The sequence below is a fragment of the Leptidea sinapis genome, chromosome 12, assembly GCF_905404315.1.
Source record: "Leptidea sinapis chromosome 12, ilLepSina1.1, whole genome shotgun sequence".
Taxonomy (NCBI): Eukaryota; Metazoa; Arthropoda; class Insecta; order Lepidoptera; family Pieridae; genus Leptidea; species Leptidea sinapis.
The window spans coordinates 3864797-3891325 of NC_066276.1; the positions used below are offsets into that span (position 1 = coordinate 3864797).

General features: G+C 33.0%; 1 protein-coding gene and 1 non-coding gene across 3 annotated transcripts in view; one reads left to right on the forward strand and one right to left on the reverse strand.

Annotated features, from left to right (window-relative positions):
• Positions 1-26529, reverse strand: part of LOC126967124 (acid sphingomyelinase-like phosphodiesterase 3a) — a 148566-nt gene that overhangs the window by 67207 nt on the left and 54830 nt on the right. For both annotated transcript variants that reach the window (XM_050811545.1, XM_050811544.1), the window contains exon 2: positions 5305-5404. In XM_050811545.1, the coding sequence (XP_050667502.1) occupies positions 5305-5374 (70 nt within the window). In that variant the 5' untranslated portion in view covers positions 5375-5404. The remainder of the gene's footprint in view (positions 1-5304; positions 5405-26529) is intronic.
• Positions 22596-22668, forward strand: Trnas-aga (transfer RNA serine (anticodon AGA)). The gene has a single exon. It is a non-coding gene; the product is annotated as a tRNA-Ser (tRNA).

Consider the following 26529-nt stretch of genomic DNA (forward strand, 5'->3'; position numbering starts at 1 on the left):
GGCTCATGTAATATTTGATATTAACATCAGGAATTATTTCGGAAAATATGCTCCCTGTTGATATAATGAAATTGTTTCACAGCAGAACTGTCACACCGTGCGTTAATAAGATTCTCTCATAGAAAATAATATGTCCATACAAAACAAATATCTATATATATAAAAATGAATTGCTGTTCGTTAGTCTCGCTAAAACTCGAGAATGGCTGGACCGATTTGGCAAATTTAGGTCTTGAATTATTTGTGGAAGTCCAGAGAAGGTTTAAAAGGTGAATAAATACGAAAATGCTGCTAAATTAAATAAAAACAACAAGATTGTTTTTCCTTTGATGTATCCATACATAATTTATATGAGAGAATTTATTGACGCACGGTTTGACAGTTCTGCTGTGAAACAATTTCATTACGACAGCAGGGTGCATATTTTACGAATTAATTTTGATGAATGAATTATGATGTTATGATATATTATTGCCAAATTCATATAAAAACATTATTTTATTTATTATATACAGAACAACGTCTGTCGGGTCAGCTAGTTAGGAATAAAAGTAATTATCAGTCCCAAATCGAAAAAAGAACTATCCTATCTCGCTAGTTGTTACTATACTGCACTCCATTAAGTAATCTCCATTAAAATTCATTCATTAATTAAGGAGGACACTGGATTTATATATGTTAAGATATGTACCAGGCGTCAAAGAGAAGTGAACGGCCAATTGATAAAAGTTCAGTCATGTATGAAACTAGAGATAATAGAACAGTGTAAAGGAAATTTATTTTTTCTTTATTAAAAGGCAGCTTTTATAAAGAATAGGCAAACATATGAAAAATGGATCATACTTTGTTTCTATCAGAATAAAGTTCGAGGAGTTCCGCAACAACAACAGGTACTATGACAGTTTCTATTCTCTAAGTTGATTTGGTGAATTTTATTTGTTGATTTTGTTTAATTCGTTAGAAGTATCTGTAAATTCGACTCATTGTAATAATTTTACTATTTTACATTTACTCATTGATCAAATAAATTAAATCTTTAAAAATCTCCAAAATCGTCTCATTGATCAAATCAAGTAAAACTTTCTCTTTATTGCTAATCGCAGTAAATATTTTATTTGAAGATATTTACTACGTATATGTAATTACTATATACAATTGTTTTTGAAGACACTGATAACAGGTGATGAATAGTAAATTGTTAACCGAGGGTCGAAAGAATCAATTTCCAAGGTATTTAGACTATAGTTTGAGTAGGAATTGATTCTTTTACCCGTCTTAACACTATACTTTTCATTCGTGAAATTAAAAGTTACATTTTTGTTTGGAATGTTTATGCTGTTTGATATATATCTGTAAAAGTAGGAGACTCTAGTATTTCATCAAACGATGGATTCCATGGCGGAATTTTTATAGTTTCAGTTAATTTGATTGAAGTTTTAGTTTATTTTGGACTGAATCCTCAGTGTAGCCTTCGGAGCCTTCGTGCTGGATTTCCAGCCTCCATGTCTTTTTAACGTTGTCTTGTTTGCCCCAGAATCGTTGTTGCTGACGTTCGTCTATAACAATATCCGGTATACTGCTCACAATTTGGTAAATTCAAATATGTTGCTATCTGCTTCGGCATATCTTAGATTTTATTTTTGCCGATCACTTGTTTTTAGTATTTGTGTAATAAATACGTTCATTTTAAGAATAAATCCATAAATACTTAGGTAAACTTACTCACTGTAAAATATATCTCGTCAGGAGGATCATTTAAAAAAAACCATTTCATGAGAGGTGAAAACCTTAGATTTCCTACTCTTAAGCCCCTGAGACTGTCTTTTCAAAAATGATGTTGAATTATGGATTTTTTTGAAATTTACATTGTTTTTTAAACTAAGTGTATTCATGAGCATTTAATATCGGTTCCATAGCGTAGAAGGCTTTGCTATACAGTCCATCAAAATACGTAAGAAATACACTACGGAAAAACGATTTTATATATTCATCTCTACTCGCCACTTTATAAAATCATTGTATGTGTTTATATATTTTTCTTTTGAATTTGCCTCGTCTTTAATTGAATCTGGTGTCAACATTTCAGAATCGCTTGAACTCATTTTTAATATTCAAATCTTAGCATATAAGATTATAACCTTTTTTTTAATTCCGTCACAGATACATTAGTATCCCATCAATTTATATCGACTTTTTAAATTTTAAATATGGAACTCACCGCGTAATTATTGCGGCTTAATCCGCTCAAAATAGTATGCGATAAGTGCACACTGGCTGCTTAGAAAGACACATGGCCGCAGCATTTTTTTAATTCGTTTTTTTTTACATTTTTTTACAAAACTTCACAGCTGACAGCAGTTCTATTTTAAAGTTCATTCTGGCCCTTAGGTGGGAAGTAATTCGAATGAGTTTATCCTTCTCTATGGAGGGAAGCAGCATATTCCAGCCAATAAGCAGATCAAAACAACATTACTTTCCGAGTTTGAGTAAAGAAACAATAATTTACGACCTGTATAGCCGAGTGGTTAGCGACTACCTACTAAGCTAGAGGTCCCGGGTTCGAATCCCGGTAGGTGCAAGCATTTATATGATGAATATGGATGTTTGTTTCCGAGTCATGGATATTTAAATGTATTTATGTATGTTTATATGAATTTATGGATGTTTAAGTAAGTATATTGTATTAAATATATCATTGTCTTGTAACCACACAGGCTATATATGCTTAACTTGGGGCAAGGTAATTAGTGTGAAAAGTGTGTCAATATTATTATTATTTACGTCATGGTCAAAAACCATTAAAAAGTTTATCTTTCAGACATATCATATTTAATCCATAATAAACTGCAAAAATATTTCATATAAATCTTTTATCTATAAGTTCAACGTAAATGTCTTACTAATTAAAGCTACATTTTATTAAATTGATGGATGTTAATAATAATAAAACAAGCAGAGTCGTCTTGGTTAAAACGTAGTTCTGGTTTTATTTATTATTTTGTTAGACAATTTATTAATAAAGTATAAATCTAGGTATTTATTGTGGGACAGCCAATAACTCCGCCCTGCAAATAGCAAGTACTTAATAATATTTCTGCTCCATACTAAGTAGCAGTTGTCGTTTATATTATTATGCCAACGAGGATTATTAATTACCCGATTACCTCCCATCGTAAAACGGTTTCCAAATGTGTCCAAAGCTGTACACTTTATGTTTCGGCGGGTAACTTTTTCTGAGGGTACCCATTTTGTATCGTGCTTGAAACACTCCCCAAAGATGTTCATTACACATTTTCGCTGAAAAGTTGCAGAAAGTTACTCAAAAATTGCACAATTTGTGGCGTGTCGTGTAACGGTGGAATTCATAGTTAAAACAGGGATTCTCCCAGTCATCATAGAGTCATGTATAGAGTACTGGATTTTCGACAGTTCAGGCACAAGGCGTTGTACGCGGTGAAATGGTTTGAGCTGAAAAATATGTTAAATACGCTGTGTCTTTCAGCAATCAGCTTTAATTATAATAATAATAAATCATTTATTTTCAGGCATTACCCATAGATATTCAATTATGTATTTTGTATATTTAAGATCTGGTAATTTTATGTCAAACTTAAACCGCATTTTCTCTAATTTCTGTTGTGTCCACTTTTCTTATCTTAATGTATTTCATGAATGCTGTATTCGATTTCAATTGGATCTCAGGATCACACAAAGTCTCTTGTACCTTTAGATGATAATTTTGACCTATTATCTGTTATTGAACCTTATTGTAAATAAACAAATACATAAACTATAGGATATAAGAGTAAAGACAGTAAATATTTTTTCTAATTCCATTTAAAATAGATTGAAAGACTAAGGATTAAATTTGATAGTTTCGGCAATAAATTCAGAAAACCAATAAATCTTTGCTTGAAAATTTCTTAACCGCTTTGTATATGCACGAACCCTTTGTAAAAAAGGTTCTCGCTTAAAGATTCTTTTCACATCGGTAGAGAAAGGTAAAATTTCTTGTTTCCTTGAAGCTTTTTATTACAAATCCTATACGAAAATCGTATCTTTAATATAAATAAATTTGTTTACTTCAAAAAGATTCCATTCATCATTAACAATTAAAGTCAAACGAAAGTAGGCTTTGTAATCATATAAAAATTTACCGGTTTTATTTATAGACAATAATAAATATATATTTTGTAAATGTTAATGAATAAAAAAAAATCTTTTCTGTATTATTCGCCTCGCCTTTACACCTCCGTTTTAAGTTTGTACTTAGTACCAAGTTTATATAATAGGGTGAATGTTGAAAGGTCATATTTTATGTCATAGATTAAGGATTGGTCTCCACTGCCTTCCAACTAGATACCGCAGGCGTAGTTGCAAAGTGCGGCAACTAATACTACGCCCAAGTGAGCGTTCTCGAGCCGGTCTCTAACAATGTGTGACGTTGACGTGCCATATGTTCTGTTAAACTCGGCCAATAATTGAAACTAAAATGCCGGGTTGCGTAGTAAAACTTTATAAAAATAATACTACAAGATATAAAAAAAATACTGGGATCACATATGATCAGTAAGTATTTTGTATTTTATCAATTTCAATGTAAAATAACACGAGGCGTATGTTACAAATTTTGAAAAATGCCATTGAGTGTCAAGATGCCACGCACACAAGCATCTATTAGTTGTCGTAATAAAAAAGCTAGGTAGTGCGGTATCTAGTTGCAGCTCAGGGGAGACCAATCCATAATCTAAGTTGTGTTATTTTAAAATAATCATATTTTACCATCAATAATTATTTTTGACTACATAAATAGTAAAACTTGTTTATACGTCTCTCTCCTTGTTAAATTTGACATCGATTATTTCAATTCTTAACATCTTCTTACTCTTTTTAAATCTATGTGTGGCAAGCCAAGATTTGCTTACAATATATTTTACAAAGTGTATTTTTTATATGGGAGGGGGGGGGGGGGGGGGCGAACGTACAAGAGGCCCATGGGATGGGGAAAGGTGGGGCAACCGCCCATGGACATCCGCAACAACAGGTGTCTAGAAATGCGTTGCCAGCCTTTAAGGTGGGTATGCTTTTTTCTTGTTCGGTACTTTGCACGTAATGTACGGTGGTGGAATTCGGCCGCTGGAATAAACTCAAACAGCTCCTCTTAGCGCTCCCCTTGATAAATGTGTATGTGGTTTATTTTAAGGTACCCATACTCGTATCATTACTCCATGAAAGCTAATTCGACGTCGTCAGTTATTACTTTATACCATGTTTATTTGTAAGGCCATTAGTCTATAATCTTACCTATTTTAGCATGTGTACACGTGAAGGAAATGACACATGTAAGCGTCAACACAAGGATTGCTGTCTGCATCCTGCTCGCAGTTACGCCATCTTCAAATATCTGGAAACAATTAAATACCTGTATTGTATTGATGATTGGAAAATGGTATCAACAAAAGTATAAAATACAGTGTGTGCCTAATACCCAGTACAGAAATGAATACTTTATCATTTCGAAGATAAAAATACGAAATATAAGTTTTATTTTGTTCTGTATTCAAATAGCTATAAGATTTTCATTATAATCATAAAATTAAATATGTAAATTTTCACAATCGGCGTAACGGACAGCCGTAAGTGCAGAGGATGTCTGGTTGCAGATGAAATGGTCACTTACGTAAATTCGGTTTAAAATAAGCTTGGTGTACTCAGTAAGGCGATACTTCACTATATGCCAACGCCTGCAACTAGTTAAGGCGCAAATGCTCAGGCTCACATGGAGTACTGTTCTCAACTCTGGGCAGGTGCTCCCCAGCTCCATTTAAATGATGTATACAACGAAGAGCGGCTCGAATCATCGACGATCAAGTCATCTCTGATCAGTTTGATTCTTTGGCGTTACGTAGAGATGTTGGTTCAGAGGTGCTGTTCGGATTGATTCATTAAGTTATTAATAAGAAGTTAAGAGTTAAGAATAAAATATATATATATATAAATAAAAATAATATATAAATCATAAATTGAATAAAAACACTTAACACATTACTACTATGAGCTAAGTGTAACTGCATTTTAATGTGCTAGACATGTCATTAAAAACAGGTAACTATTAAGACCATCTTATCACTAATAATATAAATTTATAGTAAAAAAAACTAACTTAAGTCTATAGCGATGTAACCAACATGATAATACTAAATACCAACAAAAAGTACTTTTGATTAAATTTGTGTCTTAAAATGAGACTATGCTATGCCAAGTCTCAGTTTATAAACCGCAAAATTTAATAGAGTTTTACTCTAATAAGGCACAAATTTATGCGCTCACCGCTAAAAAGTCTCACTTTGTCGTATCCCCGTCGAATTGACACGAGAATAAAGAATGTTTTTTAAATTCTTATTTGGCGGAATTTTGAAAATAATTATTATCTGTAACAAATAGGTAATAACATATACAGTTACAACCAATATATACCACCTCATTTTCTTATTTATAAATATTAATTATATATATATATATTTAAAACTTATTAATTTTGATTTATATAATTTCTTATGATGCCCTATCTATCTAAAAGCCGTTGCACTATTGTAATAGTCTGTTGCATTTGGTTCTGAAATGTTGAATTTTACTCTTTTATTTTTTTATCACCGACCACAGAAAGATTGCTAAACCACGGAAATTTAACCTTTAACTTTATAAAGTTATGAAATAAACTATTTTTGAAGTGAAACTTCCTTTTCTTTGGATAGGTTTAAAATGTTAAACTCGCGTCAGGTCACATGGCCTGATTGGAATTTCGTACAACGGTCGTTGAAAATATGGCTGAAAGATTTATAGTTCTATTTCTATTTCTAATTATAGTTCGAATATTTCTACTTAATGATTATTATGATTGTGAAGTCGAAACACCGCGAGGTCAAGGGATCGAATCTCATCCATGAAATATTTTTAAGTGAAAATTTTCCAAATAAACGACATACAAAGTACAGCTTTTCACACAACAAAGCCTATAAAAGCACCGAGGAAAAAACTGACAAATGATTTCATATTCTCTAACATTTCTTTTACAACTTAGACCCAAGCAAAATACTTTCATGACAGCTTTTAGGTACCTATTTTATAAACCAGTCATTGTTTCAGGCTTTTAGGCGTTTAATGTTTTCAGTAACAAAGCTAGAGCCTCTTCGCTTTCCCGGAAAATTTCTTACTCATGCCTGTTATGTATGTGGCTTCCAGTTTTATTATTTGTGCTGCCATGAAACAGTAAATTGTAATTAAAACTACAATGGCTTATGAAATATTTTGAGAAATTATTGTTTTGCGTTTGTTCTCTATTAAATTTGCAATTTTTAGCTGAAAGGGATTTTAGAACATTATGATTCCTTTGTGTTGATATTATTGGATTGGAGAAAAAGCCATTTTGTATTACTCATGCGGGAAAAGTAGTATCTTGGGACAAGCCTTTTGCGGTTGATAAAGAGCCGTTTGCCTATTTTAAAATTCGTGCATTGAGTGCGAAAAGTTGTCGCACGAAAATTATACTTGACACACGCAAATTTCGAAATATCAAAACTGAATTGAGGTTGTCGCGTCTGACAGTTTAGTTTAAATAATAAAATTATAATTTAAGTTACAAAAAATAATACATAGATCGTCGCATTTGTAATACAAAATAGTATGTGCAACTCATGCGACGTTGTCGATTACCTAATCGGTGGCAATCGACAACTTGTCGCTTTTTGCTCAATATACTATTGTATAAGTTGTATTCTAATAAGCAGTCGGAAGGTCCCTTGCTCAGGATGCCGGCTAGATTATGAGTACCACAACGGTGCCTATTTCTGCTTTGAAGCAATAATGTATAAGCATTATTGTGTCTCGGTCTAAAGGGCACCGTAGCAAGTAAAATTTTCATTCACTGCATATTACTGCTTCACGGCAGAAATAGGCGCCGTTGTGGTACCCATAATCTAGCCGGCATTCTGTGCAAAGGAGCCTCCCACTGGTACATCCGAAGAGATGAAACATAATAGTATAATGTACTATCCCTTCTAGGACTGACTAAATAAGCTAATAAGTATTTTGGTTACTAATGCCATTACACCGAAAATGCTTCGATAATCGATATTTTTGTAAAGATTCTATAATAACCGCAAAACCTGATTCAATTTTGCTGAATCTCAGTTTCATAAAAATTATCCAACCCCAAAGTCTTATACCTAATTGGGGGTTGAATATATTTTATACTATATCTTATATTCATAAATTTCATGCTTAATTCCGAACCCCATTTAAATTTCCACGCTGGTATATGCGGGCACTTACTTGTATTTAATAAATTGTGAATTAATTTATTGACAATAATTATAAATAATGTTCAAAAATACATTTAAGTACAAATCTTTTTGAGGCTTACGTTCAAAAGATTTATATAGAATATCCTATTCAAAAGAAAATTACTTTCCAAATTTAATACTTTTGTGTAACACAAATTGAGTCGGGTATTAAAAAGTTTGCCGACAACAGCTTAATAACTTGTGACGTACGTATAGTTAATAAAGAGTCGTATCAAAAATTTCGTTCACAATATTAAACAGTTTTTGGTATGCATATGAGCTTAAGCTTTCCCAAAGTTACATAAAGGGTAAACCGAGCAAATGGATTTACTTATTTCACTCGATATATGCGGACGTAGGAGAATCCAATTTCCTGTATAAAAATGTTGAATCGAATAAGCTCCTGACCAAAGAGCTTTGCATAGGTTGAACTTAAAGCTTTTGTTCTGTAGAAAGTATAGTCATTGGTTGAAGTCACTTTAGATGTTTAATGTAACGAACTGAAATTTATTCATCGATTTGTCGTCATTTACATTTCTCCTTTTAAACTTAAAAGAACTTTATGCAAATGAATTGCTGTTAATAATAAACGGACAATGTTTAATAATAATTATTTCATAATTATATATTAGAATAGCCGTTCCCGCCCGCTTCCCTGGGCGACTTTTAAAAGGAAAAAAATAATGAAGGAACATTGGTATTCGAAAAATAAACCATTTAGGATAAATTTTGAATCAAAATGGTGGTAGTTTCATGTCGATACGATCAGTGGTTTAGGAGTAATTGAGCATCAAACAAAGACCATTTTCATTATATATATATACTAGAAGACCCAACAGACGTTGTCCTGTACACACGTCTTAAATTTACAAAATCTGTCCAGCCGTTAAGAGGAGTTCTTATTTATATGGACGGAGAGAATTATATTATATGGACGGAATTGAGAATCTAAACCAATCTCAAATTCACTGAAACAAACAAAAAAATCATCAAAATCGGTCCAGCCGTTTAGGAGGTAGTTTAATTGTGAATCTAAACCATTTTCGAATCCACCTGAAGACACATACCAATCTCAAATTCACTGGAACACACAAAAATATCATCAAAATTGGTCCAGCCGTTTAGGAGGTAGTTCAATTGTGAATCTAAACCATCCTCAAATCCCCTTGAACTCACACAAAAAATTTCATCCAAATCGGTCCAGCCGTCTAGGAGGAGTTCAGTGACATACACACTCACAGAAGAATTATATATATAAAGACTCGTGGACCCGACAGACGTTGTCCTGTACATACGTCTTAAATTTAAAAAATCGGTCCAGCCGTTAGTAGGAGTTCACTAACATACACATGAGTAGGAGAATTATATAATATGGACGGAATTGAGAATCTAAAACAAACTCAAATTCACGGAAACAAACAAAAAAAAACATCAAAATCGGTCCAGCCGTTTAGGAGGTAGTTTAATTGTGAATCTAACCCATTCTCAAATCCACCTGAAGACACACACCAATCTCAAATTCACTGGAACACACAAAAATATCATCAAAATCGGTCCAGCCGTTTAGGAGGTAGTTCGATTGTGAATCTAAACCATCCTCGAATCCACCTGAAGACACACTTCTGTGTTTTTTTTTTAATCACACATTTTGATGAAACTTTCTAGTTTCATCAAAATCGGTCCATCCGTCTAGGAGGAGTTCAGTGACATACACACGCACACAAGAAATATATATATTAAAATAGATAAATAGAAGATTGATATATAGATATATTTTTAACCGACTTCAAAAAGGGAAGGGCAGACATAAGCGGGCGGATGTCCTTAATAATTATAGTAAGTTAGCTGTTTATAATATTAAGTTTTATTTTGTTTAGGGCTTGGCACCGACTTACAACCTATCAACTAGGTACAACTTTCAAATTATTGTATTTTATTAATATTATTATATTTTCTTTCCTAAAGTGCACAACGCGTTTGTGCTGTCGTGTTCTGGATGGAAATGGGCGGGTACCTTTTTTTATGAAAATAAGAAAAGTGACGAGCATCACGTTTAGCTTATGGTAATTGATACGCCCTGCCCATTACAATGCAGTACCGCTCGGGATTCTTGAGAAATTCTGAGCAGCACTGCATTTGCGCTCGTCACCTTGAGACGTTAGATGTTAAGTCTCATTTGCCCTAGCTACGGCGCCTATCACACCGAAAGACAGTAATGCTTCACGGCAGAGAAAGGCCCCGTTGTGGTACCAATAATCTAGACTGCATCCTCTGCACAGGAGCCCACTGGTAAAAAGGTTCTTAATCCTTTTGCTCCATAAGCAAATATGCATATATAACACACTAGTAGTAATATATCAAGTGAAAGGAATATACTCTTCGTTGTACATCTTATATTAATAATAAAAACTATGCAAATTAATAAATAAAGTGCAAACACTCATTTGCCAACACAAATAACCACCCTCTTGCAACTGACATAAAACGTTTCAATAAATCTCAAATAATACAATTTATTTCAATAGCAAAATGGAAGCTGGGAATGTAGTTTAATTATGTTTAGACAACATTAATTAGCAGATACGCCGGCGAGACGAGCAAAACTAAATACTCGAGAGGCCTCGCTTATCCAGCCAATTGTATTTGTTAGCTAATCAACTTATAGGCTGGAAGTTTGTTGTGTAAATTGATTATTTACCAAACTTTTTCTTTGAACACAGCAAATGAAAATTTAATACGACACTGTGACAAAATTTATGTTGTACTGTCTGTTACTCGTATTTTTATCCGCGAGGACAAAGAATTAATAAAACAGATCCAATTTGTTAATTTATCTTTATTGCCTTATCTTTTTTTGCCCTGTGCTTCGCCGGGGCGAAATAGGGGAGAAGAGAAATAAAAGAGAATAAAAAGAATAGTCCCAGGCCCAAGGGTGACTATCGTCTTATGACGTCAGAACACTCGTCCGGGTTAATTTCCACACTCGCACAGGACAGCGGTTCTATAAGAGAAATTACCCCAGGAGGATACCGACTGCACCTGAGCCGGAGCATCTCTCCCCGAGCATTCTCGCTCGGACTGCCCGTCGTATTCTGGGCCGCGCATGTCCTAGGAGGCAGTAACACCACGGCACTCCGCTCCATGCTCAACGTGAACTTTTGCAATATCAGGGGAATTCACTACAATTTAAACGCCGTCACGACCAGCCTTGAGACGGCGCAGCCGGCTTTGTGTTTTTTTACGTCATATTTAACGTACCCCGGGTACATAATTGAGCTTAATTTTTTGCCTCATGCCGGGTCATGTGTATACGTTAGGGAGGATATCTGCACTCGCCATCGCGGCAATTTTGAGGTTAGGGACCTATGTACTCTCTGGGTCGGTATAGATTTTGAGGACTGTCCTCATCTATGCGTGGGTCTATAGGTTCCATAGTGGTAACGCAGAAACGGATCATCTCATAGGCTGCGTTCAAGCAGCAATTGACGACGTGCTTGCACAGATCCCCTCCGCTGAATTCGTTGATAGTTTTGGTTGATTTCAACGGGCTCAATGCCGAATGGTTTGGGTCGCGTACCACAGACTACGCAGGGCAATCTGTGCATATTTTTGCATTACCGTATGGCCGGATGTGTACAGGCACATGGCTTCCTTATTAAATCTTCTGCTACTACACATCTCGATAGTTACCAGGTCTGTGTTGACGCCCCTCTCGGAACGTCTGACAATTGCCTGGTTAGGAGGGTAGTGCCTATAGGCCTAGAGCGCAACGCCCACGTCACAGACTACCAGCGACTCGCCGTATTTGGCACCACAAGTCAGCAGATTGGGGTAGGATGCGTTTCTTTTTTGCATCCAACCCTTGGAGCAATGTTTGTTCCCCTTTGGATGATCCCAATGCCTGCACCATTGCAGTAGCCGTTGTGATACTGCAGGGCATGGAGATTTTAAGGAAAAAATACTAATCCAACCTCCTCCTTTTCGATGTCGGTTAAAATACGTATAATTCAGAAGTGTACAAAATAATAAGTGTTTAAAGATTGCTGTAGTTATGTAGTAATAGTATCATTTGCGGTACCATTTTACTAATCATTAGAAAAAATATACATTCTTACATCAGAATAATTATTTCATTGTCTTTGTTATTTTTTTTATTCGAGCAGGCACATTTGCTACCTAAGTACAATTACACATTTATGAATGAAGGATAATGCAAAAATAAATGCAAGAAATGAAATACATTAATGTCGGGTTTGCGTGCGGCTATAATCTAAGGAAATTGCAAGGGGTTCCCTACTTTTGTAAAGGGAGACTAAAACAACGCATTAGAGTAATTTGATTCAAAGTAAACGATACGCTCAACAACTTTTTCGTGGTAAGTTCTTCGTTTTATGTTAGTCATAAGCAAACGGACATGGTGCTAACTTTAGGTTAGGTGATTATTCAGTCTTACTAACTACTTCTCAACGAGAAGATAGCAAATCAACTTATAGGCTGGAATTTCGTTGTGTAAATTCATTATTTTCCAAACTTTTTCTTTGAACACAGAAACTGAAAATTGAATACGACACTGTGACAACATTTATGTTGTACTATCTGTTACTCGTATATTTATCCGCGTTGACATAGGATTTATAAAACGAATCCAATTTGTTAATCTATCAAATGATCCTATGAGATTACATCTTTGCAAAAAAGCTTTAAATTATTAGCTAACTTTTCTTGCTTATGATGAACTGGAAAATCTTCTGATCAGACTGAGATGACAAGCACACGCAGTCTAAAGATGGAACCCAATTAAAGTCTAAACTTAAACCTACATGCATACACACCGACTTAACGCATTAGTGTAATTTGATTCAAAGTAAACTGTCTAAGCGTATTCAGCAACTTTTTCGTGGTCAATTCTTCGTTTTATGTTAGTCATAAGCGGACGGACATAGTGCTAACTTTAGGTTAGGTGATCATTCAGCCTAACTAACGACTTCTCAACGAGAAGACTTCGTGAAACTTCGCCTGTTTCGACTCCCTTTTCCAATATGTTCTGTGTCTTACGGCCATTCCCAATATCAGTCTATCTCTGGTTGTGGCCTACTTGAGATAAAAAATCCTAACAATCGTTGACTTTTCTGTCCCAATAAACTTATCGACGGTAACTCATCTTTTTCGTACACGCTGTCTGTCAATAGGACGACGTATAGCTTACCAGGGATAGAAGTTTGTATGGAAATTGCAACAGTGAACTGGCGATAACCATGACTTACCGGGTATATTGGGACAGCTTCAGATCATTGACAGCTAATAACTGATAGTAGAAGGTAGTTCTTTATCTCTATCTGTAGATAGTATATTGGGAACAGCCGTTAGTCTTTTTTGGTCAACGGTTCTGCCTAGCTATCCAACGCGGTAATGCTGCCAGTACTCTTGGTACGCTCCCACGTAATGATAGTTTTAATTTTATGTAGTCATAGTATTGTAAATGTAGTTAAAAGATTTGTTTTGTGTAAATAAATCTAAAATTAACAATTGAGACTGATTGATCTGTTATATAAACCTAAGTAAAGTGAAATATTCTACCGGCAGACAATTGGAAAAGTAAAAAAACCCAGGTCTCTTCACTCGTAAAGTTCTAAGAGCTGTTCTGTTTTATTTTCACCAGTTAAAAAGTCTTGACCTACCGCGTGTTGATGGCCCTCAGGCGCCCTCAACGCGGCACGAATGCAAATATTTTCAACCCTAAAGTAAGCATTCGTTAAAACAATACACCTAATAGCTTTTAAGATGTCTCTAGCGTTTATATTTGATCCTGTTTTACAAACAGATGCAAATTTACAGAGTGTTTTGTTTTACTTTAAGAGGCTTTCTTGTAGAATATCTGGGTTATTTATTTTTGTCTGACTTTGTCTTTGAAAGGGCATACCACCTTTATTTTGTCGCTTGACGTGTTTTACTACACGCAAGAAAAAACTTACGAGTCTAGTAAGATGGAGCGAAATTGTGATTAATAAATTTATAATCATTCTATAATGTTCAGACATTGAAACATTATATTATAAATTCAAAATAGTATTCAAATCACTTATTGAACGTCAAAAACTACCATCCATTAAAAATAGACTGACCTGAGAAGAACGAGCGCAAGAAACTCAGTGGGTTTTTTTTTTATTTTTGGATTTCAATGCAATCAAGTACAATAAATATTTATAAGTATAGAGCCTGAGGGTGTCAGCTTCATTCTCAGTTTGTGGTAACATTAAGAAAATCATTTATGTTATAATAAGCTTCCAACACAAAAATTTATTAATTAGATTGTATTAAAATACGTAATTATTTTTATACTTTTTAATATATATTATATCTATAGTTTTAAAAGTTGGTTGTTTTTTTGTTAAAATTTTTTTAAAGGTGAGCAACGATTAGCAATATTGTATTTTGTGTAATGTGAACGGCTAACAAGAACGTGAAAAATTACATACTACATAGTGCTTTTTAAACGTTATCACAGAAGTATCGTTACCTAGTGGTATTTGATACTTATTTACAAAATATGTAAAAGCTAATATTCTTCAGCTTTCCTGTACACGAGATAATGAAAGAGAATTGACGCCAGTTGGTAGCAAGAGAGTGATGTGAAGAAATTTGCAAACCAAATAAGCATATTTATATTTCATCACTAGGATTTAAGTTGTTTGGATTTAACCATATTTAAAATTTGACAAAAGCTATCATACAAATATATTTTGATATCTGCTTAGTGTAAGCATATATCAAAAAGATATCCAAGTCTAAAAGACAAATTTTATTTAATTCAAGGAACTTAATATTTGAATAACCAGTTTAACTAATTATTATACTTACTACTTGGCTATGTCGATTTAGCAAGTCTTTTGTGGGGCGATGTATATGCTTTTACAACAGGATCCCAGAAAATGTTCAAAACGAAAGAATTACGTTATTCAAAAGAATTGTTAAAAAACGTTTGTGTGGTAAAGGCTACTATAACATAAATGACTTTCTTAATAATACCATAGATTGGGAATGGAGCGAACGCCCTCAGGCTTCTAAATAATATTAATTATTTTTAATAATATTAATTGTACAATGTTACTTTGTAAATGTTACTTTAATTGTAAAAAATATTGATAGAAATTGATAAAAAAAACCCGCTGAGTTTGTTGCGCCCATTCTTTTCAGGCCCGAGGCAATCATTTTGGATTGAGTGGTAGTTTTTTGACTTTCAATTAGTGATTTCACATCCTATTTTGAATAAAAATATTTGAATTTAAATTCTATGTAAATAAAAATAGTATATTTAATAAAAACACAAGCCAATAAATAAACATACAAACTTTCCCCGTTTATAATATGAGTGTGATTTTTGATTAAAAACGTAAAAAACCCTCGACTGAACACAACTTGATCGGAAAATAGGGACAGACCGACGAAAGTAAAACTTATAGCAACCCTCTTTTTCGTCTGTGTTTAAAAAAATATCTAACTACTACTCCACTGATGTCACTGTCCAAATCGGGTTCTTAATCCAAAATACGCACCTGAAACTGAAATTGTATTGTATATGTATTTACATAGCTGCTTATTGACCAATAATATCTTAAAAAACTAGAGTAAACGCAGAAATGTATAAATATAGCAGTCGAAGGTTATTACGGTGTCATTTGTGGCATGTGGTATATTTCGACTTTGATTTTGTATGATGTGCATTGTTTATATGTATAGAACGTCATTGGTATGACTATTTAATAATTGTAATAAAGAACAAATAATATTGCTATACAAATTAATAAAAAAAAAAAACAAAATTGGACTATAAAAACAGTTGTTGGCGGATTCTAAGAACTACCCGATATGCACAAATTTCTTACAAATCGGTTCAGCCTTTTCGGGTGACCTTGGTAGCAAACACTGTGACAAGAGAATTTAATATATCAGATTATAATAATAGTTCATAGTCAAAACGTATATCAAAATCAGATTTCCGACATTTGTTTATCAATAATAAAATATATACAGTTTATAGAAATAAGTAAAATCCACTGTCGGAAAATGTCTTGAAAAGGAATTAAATCTACTAGCGATTCGAGTTTCGAATCAATTTGAAGGTTCTATACAATATTACTTGAATTTCTTTGGCTTTCTTTGAGAAATTTTGTAATACGCTGATGAATTGAATAAAATTTAAACCCTTTGGAGCTAAATTTAAGTTATCAGGCTCTTAAAATAATACATATGTTGTGATTTCATTACCACTGTATTTTTCCTTCGGTCTCTCAATCAATCTAAATAATATATTAAATAGCTAAGCCCACAGCGCTTAATTAGGTTTAAATAACTTTATTCTCATTAAGACCTATTGTCACTTACATGAGAAATTAATATTTTACAAATTATAGTAGGTACTTAACAACAATGATTATGGTGGGTACAGAATGCAATTCAAGGTTAGGCAAACAGATAAGACATAAAACAACCTACATATGTTATTAAAGAAGTCAATGTTTTGGCATTTCTTATTTCTGAGGGCAGGTTGTTATATATCTGAACTCCCTCCTCCCTCTTAATTGCGCACACATTACCTATTCTTTCGAAGATTACGAACTGCTCTTAATAAATAGGCTTATAACCGCAAAAATATGTTCTATTCTAACCAGAAACAGTTGTAAGAAATTTAGTGTTTCTTTGAAAATTATACATTTCCCTAACACCCAGTCTTAATTTACGTAAATTAAGGGTATTTTGTTCAAAATTTTGAGTTCCTTGTACCAGCTGTTGTAAAACTATTAACTGTTATAATTTATAACCATATAGTATTTTCTTCAAGTAACGCTACAAAGAAACATTATATTAAAACAAGCTGCAAAACGCGACATTGTTCGCCTGGACGCTATATAGAAGCAAAAATACTATGCTTGCATTTATCGTAATAGCATGCAAATATTCCTATTCATATCTCTGCAAAATGTTAATTAAATAATGTTAACACGTTAGTAAGTCTTTTGTGGGGTGATTGCTGGGGTGATGCTTTTATAACAAGATCCCAGAAAATGTTCAAAACAAAAGTATTACGATATTCAAAGGACTTGTTTAAATAATATTTGTGTGGTGAAGGTTGCTATAATAGCGACCGTTACCACACAAATATTAGAGCGACTGCTCTCTGGCTATGAAATAATAAGTTTAATTGTACAATATTACTTTGTAACCATTTATTTTTATGAAAAAAAGGCCCGCTGAGTTCGTGGCACCCGTTCTTCTCTGTTCTGAGGCATTATTTTTGGAATGGGTGGTAGTTTCTGACTTTCAATAAGTCATGTCTAATCCTATTTTGAATAAACATATTTGAATTTCTCTATCTATTGAGTTTTATTTTTACAAACAAACAAACGAACAGACAGATATTCTCAAAATTACATTTTTGATTTCCGCATTGTTTGTAAAACCACACTTAAAACATATTCTGTCTCCTATATTTACTTTGTTATAATATTTTCTACTAGCTGACCCGACAGACGTTGTTCGGTACCAAATAAATAAATTAATACTGTTTTTTATTAATTTATCAATAATATTTCCATCACGAATTATTTCGTAAATTATGCTCCCTGTCGTTATAATGAATTGTTTCACAGCAGAACTGTCAAACCGTGCGGCAATAAATCGATAAATTCTCTCATAGAAAATATGTCTACACACAACAAAATTGGAAATAAACAAGTCCCAAATCGAAAGAAAAACTATCCTATCTCTCAAGTTGGACTAAACTGCACTCTATGAAGTGATCCGATCATTATCTTAGGATTTCACTGGGAAGAAACATCAGGACACTGGATTTATATAATATATTAAGATACTTGTTAAGGGACTAAAACCAAATGAATAATTAAAAATATATAAATACTTGTACGATACTATCCCAACGTTTCACTAATTTCCAATTAGTGTGCTAGGTGATGCCGCTAATTGGTGACTATGTTGTTTGACGAAATAATTAATTTTAAAATGCAGTTATAACATTTACATTTTCCGTTTCACACTCCATAATCAGTGCAGCCTTTTCAGTCTCTTTTGGTCATCCAAATATATTTAAGTTAGAGCTGTTTTTGACATTACCTAATAACAGATATAACTGATATATAAAAGATTAACGGCCTTGCAAATAAAATTGCCATAAAGTTATAACTAAGCATAAACCAAGAATATGTAAAATGTTTACAAATAGACATTTTACTTACGAATGGTTTGTTCGGACGTATAATGCTTCCCGCGTTTATTTGCAAGGCAGCTTGTCATTCGGAAAACTTCAGAATTATCATTGTATTGACAGTGTTGTCAACGATATTGTAAACATATGGCATGTTCTTTGTTTATCATCAGTTATAACTTTATACCAAGTTTATTTCTAAGGCCAATAAAGTATTATAAATGATCACTAATTATTAGTTATTGTACGTAGTGCTTCAGAAGAGCATTGGGCACCACTTATTTATTTATTACACTTTTTTGAAACCACATTAACAAAATATAACTTAAATACTAACATATATTATAATATAATATGGTGCAAACGGCAGCCTTTGCTCTATAATCAATGACAATGAAAGTTCAATACAAGAAAACTCTAAATAACGGAGAGACGAAAGAATCCACTTATCTTCTTTTATTTAAGTACCGTTTCATTTAAAGAGCGGCAAGTCAAAGGAGGCGATTATTTAGAGAAATTTAAATAAAAAAATATATTTTTTTTAATAGAAAAGGAGGACAAAGGAGCGTACGGGTCACCTGGTGTTAAGTGATCACCGCCGCCCAAATTCTCTTGCAACACCAGTGGAATCTAAGATCTAATAATATTTTTAAGAGTATGTGCCAAATTCATTGTATGACAAAATTCAAATGACTGGTGAATGTTATGGAGACAGTGTGAAAGCTAGGATAGCTTTAAATGCTTCGTAGTGATGCGGCTGGGCCGACACACTCGAAAATCAAATGTGAAATAGCTCAAAGAAGGCAATATGTTCTTTTATTTCCTTTTCTTTTTAAAGTTATAGTAATTATGAATATATATTTTAAATATAATAGCTAATAAAATGCTCACATAATGCCTTTATTTTATTTACCTTATAAGTGGATTGATGCATCTACTTTTTTACTTTAAGTGTGTATTCAATAACTATAACTATGTTTTTACTTATTAATTTACATTTTTTTGACTTACTCGTGCAAGGCATTTAGTAATAGACGTTTGTGTATTTTGTTGCATCACTTTGCATATATTGTAATTTAATTTGTAAAGTTAATTGAAAATATGAACCTGTATTACTATTTTGTTTTGAAAGGAGCGACCTTAGAGTTTCTTGCTCGTTCTTCTCGAAGGAAATCTGCCTTCCGAACGAGCTGTATGAAAACATAACATACTTTAAGAGTAATGCAATTTACCTACGAAATAAAATATTTTTGATTTGATTTGATTTAAATAATATATGCATTTAATAGAAAACACAAGTAAATTATATTGGAGTTAATGTTTACAAGTGCCTCTATGATCAACGCAAAAAGAATACAAAAACGGTGACTGAATATGATATCGATTATTTGGAGTACTAGAATAGCATAAGTCTGGGTATTGGCGGACAATATGAACTTTATACGTGATCGTACTTAAGTTACGTAACGATATGAGATCAAATAACTTGGTAAGATGAAATGGAATTTACTTTTAAGAGTACATTCAATTGATTTCGTAAGAGTGTAGAAAAGTCTCGAAAAGAGTTCCATTTAGTTTTTCAAATATAACAAAATATAGTCGTAAGCTTAAAATTTCTGGAAAGGAAATTTCTCCAAAAGGTATCTCCTTTTGGAGAAATTTTCTATTTTACCTGTAATTATAAAAAAATATTGAAGTAGGCGTTTTTTTTCGGAAATCCATAAATATCCAAATGTTTTGAGTTTTCTTTAGTAATATTTCCACCAATATTTGTCTTTAAACAATTCGACACGTGTTTCACCTCTACACGAGGCATCCTCAGGAGACGTTCACTTGCTCTGGACTGGTGGTGGAGAGTTTGGCGGAAGTAACACTAAAGAAAACTCAAAACATTTTGATGTAATTATAAATCAAATGATCAATTTAAATTTATATCGCTTGTACAAAACCAATATGCTGATAGGTGATCTTACAAAACTTAATTTATTATCTTTATATCTCTATATTATCTTGGATTAAGGATTGGTCTCCGCTGCACTCCAATAAGATACCGTAGGCGTAGTAATAAATTGCGGCAACTAATACTACGGTCAAGTGGGCGTACTCGAGCCAGACTCAAACAATGTGTGCCGTTAACGTGCCAAATTTTCTGTTAAACTTTGCTAATAACTGAAACTAAAATGGTGGGTTGCGTAGTAAAACTTTGTAAAAATAAAACTAAAAGAAATGAGAAGGACGTAGTGCGGTATCTAGTTGGAGCGCAGCGGGGACCAACCCTTAATCTAAGAATGAAATCTACTAGACAAACTGTTCCTTGTTGATTACTTTATAATATACGAATCATTCAGAAATAAGTTTATTATATACTTCATTTCTTACTCCTTAGCTTAGGCTTAGGCTTAGGATTTCACAAGGGCTTTTGACAAATTAAATAGCAAATAGTTTTTTATTAAGAACAAAAAACATATCTTGGGTATGAGACGATATTGATGCTGACTGATCAATATATATTTTTTATTATTTCTCTTAAAGAATATGTTATTATATTAATTCTAAAATTATTTGAACTGCTAATTTCTGGGTGCATCAGAAGTTATTATTTCTTCCAACACTTGGACATAGTTCCTGAAAAACGTTCCAAGCCACAAACATCACATTTTAAGGAATTCGTGTTTAAAGTTCAATAAATATTAGTGTATTCCATACGTGAGGGTTGGGCTATTATTGTCATTTAAAGAGTGACAATAGGGCTATATACATACATACTTTGTCAGTCCGTTAATATGAATCCCGTGACCAGTTTTTTGTTCTTAACTCATTTTCATTTTCATGATTGTGGTTTGGAACGTTTTTCTGGAATTACGTCCAACTATTTACAAGACATCCCATGAAATTATATCGAAGAACACAAAGATCTTGACCAGATCGTCGGTCCATCTTGTGGGGGGCCTACCAACACTGCGAGTTCTTGTACGTGGTCAGCATTTGAGAACTTTTCTGCCCCACTACTGTCCGTCGAACTATGTGCCCTGCCCACTGCCACTTCAGTTTCAAAATCATATCGGCTATGACGGCTCCGTTATGCATTATAACATTATTGATTATTGAATATATTTCTAGTGTCTGTTGTTGAATTACTCGAAACAGTTCCAACAAAGAATGTGCACGAATTTACTGTGGAAATAAACAGTGGAGCGCCAAAAGTTTGTGGACAACACAAATATCCCAGTATTCTTACTTGTACGAGCTATAAAAAAGAAAAGCATTCTCGTTTTGTAAATGTAATTGGCAAAAACGTTAAACGAAAAATAAAAAATGTGCGTTTTTACTAAAGGTTCTGTTTGCATATATTTAGTGATTAACTTAAAGTGTTGTTTGTAAACATGCACAATAACATTATGAGTAAATTTGCAATTTAAATTTAATTATGTTTCGAGCACTTTGTGAAGTGGTTTACACTCCAGGTATGAGTTATTGGCATGAATAATTAATAATGCTTTTTTACGTGGATACACCAAAAAAAGACTTTTAACAGACTTATTAATATTTTAAACGTTACTTTCAAATATGGCAAGGAATTAATAATGAATTCTTCTACATACAACCAAATAATACATTTTTTTTTTTTTGATATCATCTTGAGCAGAATATAATTAAGGCTTATTTTATATAAATACAGAATCGTGTTTTTTTTTTCAATATATTCCTCTGTTTGTTTAAAAAAAAATATTCTACCTTTCCATCTGTCACGAAATTGAAGCGCGAAACTGTCGCGAAACATACGAGCTTAATTTTCAATTAACTCAATCAATTCCTCTAAAAAAATCTCATCACAATTGGATTTTATTAAGGCATAGAAAAACGTTTTTGTTTTTTTTAAATCAACAAACTTTAACAGAAATATCTATGATTTTTAAAGTGATAACCCTCACTTCTGGGATTAATTACAAAAATAAAATTTAAACGAGGGAGCTACCTGGAAACAACCTGGGAGTTGAACAAAGGATACAAAATTTCTCAACGATACGTCACTCGAACGGTTGGCTCAGTTGGAAGAGCGCTCGCACAGAACGCGAGAGGCCGTGGGTTCGAGTCCCGCATCGTTCATAAATTTTGTTTTCAAATTTTATTTGTGTAAGAAATAACTATTTTGATAACCTTTAAAACAATATAGTTAATATTTTAAAAGGTGTCGGCTACAATAATGAGACCTTTTTGTTTTTTCAAGTTCCGAAATGAGTTCTTATGTGGTGTTTCCAGGATAAATCGACATAAGCACCTTAAAAAAAGCGGATACAGGCTGGTAACTGTGATTTCTCTGGTACTGCAGCAGAGTGTAGGCGTTGGTGATCACTTACCATTAAGTGACCCGTGCGCTCGTTTATCCATAAAAAAAATCCTTTTCCCAAAAAAGTGGCTAAGTGATCCAGGAATAATATTATCTATCAATAAATGCAAGACTCTAAAAAGGGCCAATTTGACGACTTGTATAGCCGAGTGGTTAGCGATCCTACCTACTAAGCTAGAGGGTTCGAATCCCGGTAGGTGTAAGCATTTATATGATGAATATGGATGTTTGTTTCCGAGTCATGGATGTTTAAATGTATTTTTGTATGTTTAAGTAAGTATATTGTATTAAATATATCGTTGTTTTGTAACTCATAACACAGGCTATATATGCTTAACTTGGGGCAAGATAATTTGTGTAAAAAGTGTCTCAAAATTATTATTATTATATTATTATTATTATTTAGTCAGAGCTCGTACTCTGCCAAAAAGTTTGTCTGTATTTATAAAATAGAGATGCGAAAAATTTATTGAAAATAAACTAATTAATATAATAGAATGACATATAATATACAGTATACAAATTGTCTACTCAATGTACAATTACTTCAAATAATTCAGCCGTTATTCAAATTAATGTGAGCTCGTGCGATCTCTTTAAACTTATAATAGTGGCCATTTATAAATGCTGATGTTTGGTTTGGATATTGATGTCTCTTTGGGCGAAGTAATAATTAATTAAACTACATTATAATTACTTTCAGACCGATCAAATTATTCTTGTGTACATATAGATTTAATGTTATAATAAAACTTGTATATTAAATACAGGGTAAGTAATTTTTATTTCCGGTTTTTGTTATGGCTTTATATTTTACTAGTTGATGCACGCGATTTCATCCGCGTAGATGAAGGGTTTTTAAAAATAATAAGCATGTATGGAATTGAAGATTATATCATATCCTATTCCAGTTCCCGTTTTTGCTCCCGTTCCCAACATATTATATGAATCTCATTTCGAGGAAGATTGCTATGGCAATCTAAACCTACTATTTGTATAGTTATAGCTCATTGACGCTAATTTCAGTTTTTCACAAATCCCGCGGGACCCATGGATTTTTCCGGGATGAAATGTAGTCTATGTCCTTTCCCAAGCTTTAGTCTATCGCTGTACCAAATTTCAACTATATTGGTTCAGGAGCTCTGGCGTAAAAACGTTACAAACAAACTGACATTCACCTTTATAATATTAGGATAACAATTATTTTTATTTAGAGCAAAATTAACCTGTTCTATTCCTGAGAATAAATCTTTATCAATATTTATAACCGTTGTGGTTGGTGATAATATGGAGGATGATAATGATGAAAGAAGGGTTTTTCAATCCAAGTTTAAAAAACAGAAATGTAGTAGCTTCCTTAGATCGGAAGTATGGACCTGAATGGTGACTGAAATAAAGAATAAAGTAGAAAGTCGGGAACTGCACTTTACGAGAATATCTTTTGTTAACGTTTAATTGTCGTGTATAAGTGTTCCTTTAAAAAATTGTTCAAGACTTTTCTTACTGAATTCAAAAACACTTTATTCATACACAAATAAAATTTGAAAAACAAAATTTTATGAACGCAGCGGGATTCGAACCCACGTCCTCCGGCGTTCCGTGCCGGTGCTCTAACCAACTGAGCTAACCGTTCGAGTACCACCTCGTTATAAAATGTTGTTTGCTTTCTTCAACTCTCAGGTTGTGGCTTCATCTAGGTAACTAATCACTTTATTCATGTAGCTCACGGAAATGACACTTTCGAATGTCAAAAAATAAATAAAAAGACGGTACAGCTATTGCATAGCATTTTTTATCAACTTATGCAATTATAATTATTTATTTATTTTATTTATGCAGTATTTTTTTTATTTTTCTTTGATATTAATTCAAGTTACACTTTTTGAGCGTGGTGACCGATAAGAAAACAATTTTTTTTCTTTTATTAAATAAATAACAAGTTAATATTGTTCAAAATATTTTTATTATATGAAAATACATGTAGGTTATTCAGGAATATTTATCATTGAAACTATAGGCTTATGGTAACTGAAATAAGAAACATAAGTTTCGGACTTGATATCTTCTAAATATCTGGAAAATACCGCGTGAATGGTGGTCCAATATTTTGTTGTGGATTCTTGTGGATCATTATTCATTTTCAAATTCAATATTTTCGAAAGAAAAGTTGTGAACCGCTCTGATTTTTTATCAGCAAAGTTGATGTTGAAATCGCCAGCCAAAATAAGTGGAAATTTATTACCATTTGTACCAAGTATTTTCGAACCTTTTTCAGTGTACCTACTCCAGTTGCTCGGATTATTTTTTGGATACACTAAGTGATCCAAAAAAGTGAAAAGAAACTGATACATTTATTTATCATAGTTTTATATTTTAACACAAGATGGCACTCGTTTCCCATTGAATGGACCACAACTGTCTACTGACACATTTTCATACTATTAATATTTAAAAAAAACAACAGTGAAAATAAAAAAAGTAATAACATTGAGGTTATTTTTGATAAAATTAATTAAAAAAAAGCAAACGCGAAGTGAGTAAAATTTAACTTGCAAGATTTTATTACAGACAGACAACAGGACAAGTGAAACTAAATAAAAATACTTGGCATAATAATAAAAATTAAAGAAACGTGATAAAAAAATTAAAGAAATTAAAAAAAATCAAGACGTATGCCAGGTTCGAACCTGGGACCTTCTGCACAAAAAGCATCGTGATAACCGCTGTTCTACGGCAACTGTAATGACCGTGGCGAAATATCTATATACATCTAGTATGGGGTTTGTTAGGATATTTTCGTTACGGAATTTCTGGATTCGGTCTCCACGCTCAAGGCCCGCAATAGAAGCTATGCAATAGCTTAAAAGTATTGTTTCTTATTGAATTTACCGCTACTTCGTGAATGGTTGAGCTAATGCATAATAACACTGCAACATGCACATAATAAATATATCATATTTCAAAGTATTTATTTATCTTAGCAGTGTTGTCAATGAGCCTGAAAACAGGTTAAAAATATTGACTTTGATTATGCATAAATCGTAATTTATAAAAAATAATACTAGACTTGGTGGTGACCGTGCCTATTTCTGCCGTGAAGCAGTAATGTGTACACATTATTGTGTTTCGGTCTGAAGGGTGCCGTAGCTAGTGAAATTACTGGGCAAATGAGACTTAACATCTTATGACTCAAGGTGACGAGCACAATAACTGTAGTGCTGCTCAGAATTTTAGGTTGTACAGTAATCCTGTTGTAATGGGCAGGGCGTATCAATTACCATCAGCTGAACGTCCTGCTCGTCTCGTTCCTTATTTTCATAAAAAAAAGATTTTGAAGTTAGTAGCAAGTTTTATATAACTAATAATATATTATGAACATTATTTTTTGTTAGTTGGTTGAGTTCTTGTGACAGGCTATGTCGATCTCACGTAAATGGTACTGCTTGTGGCGGCGACGTGGGACGGGTCGTTTCCTTTCCTAAAATATGGTCGCGAATATAATTATAACAATCGCTTATAAAATGCTCACAAAATACCGTTTATTTATTACTTATAACATAATTGCACACGAAGATGTGTCGTCATCACAGACGCTTACTGTACAAATGGATTTTGAAATT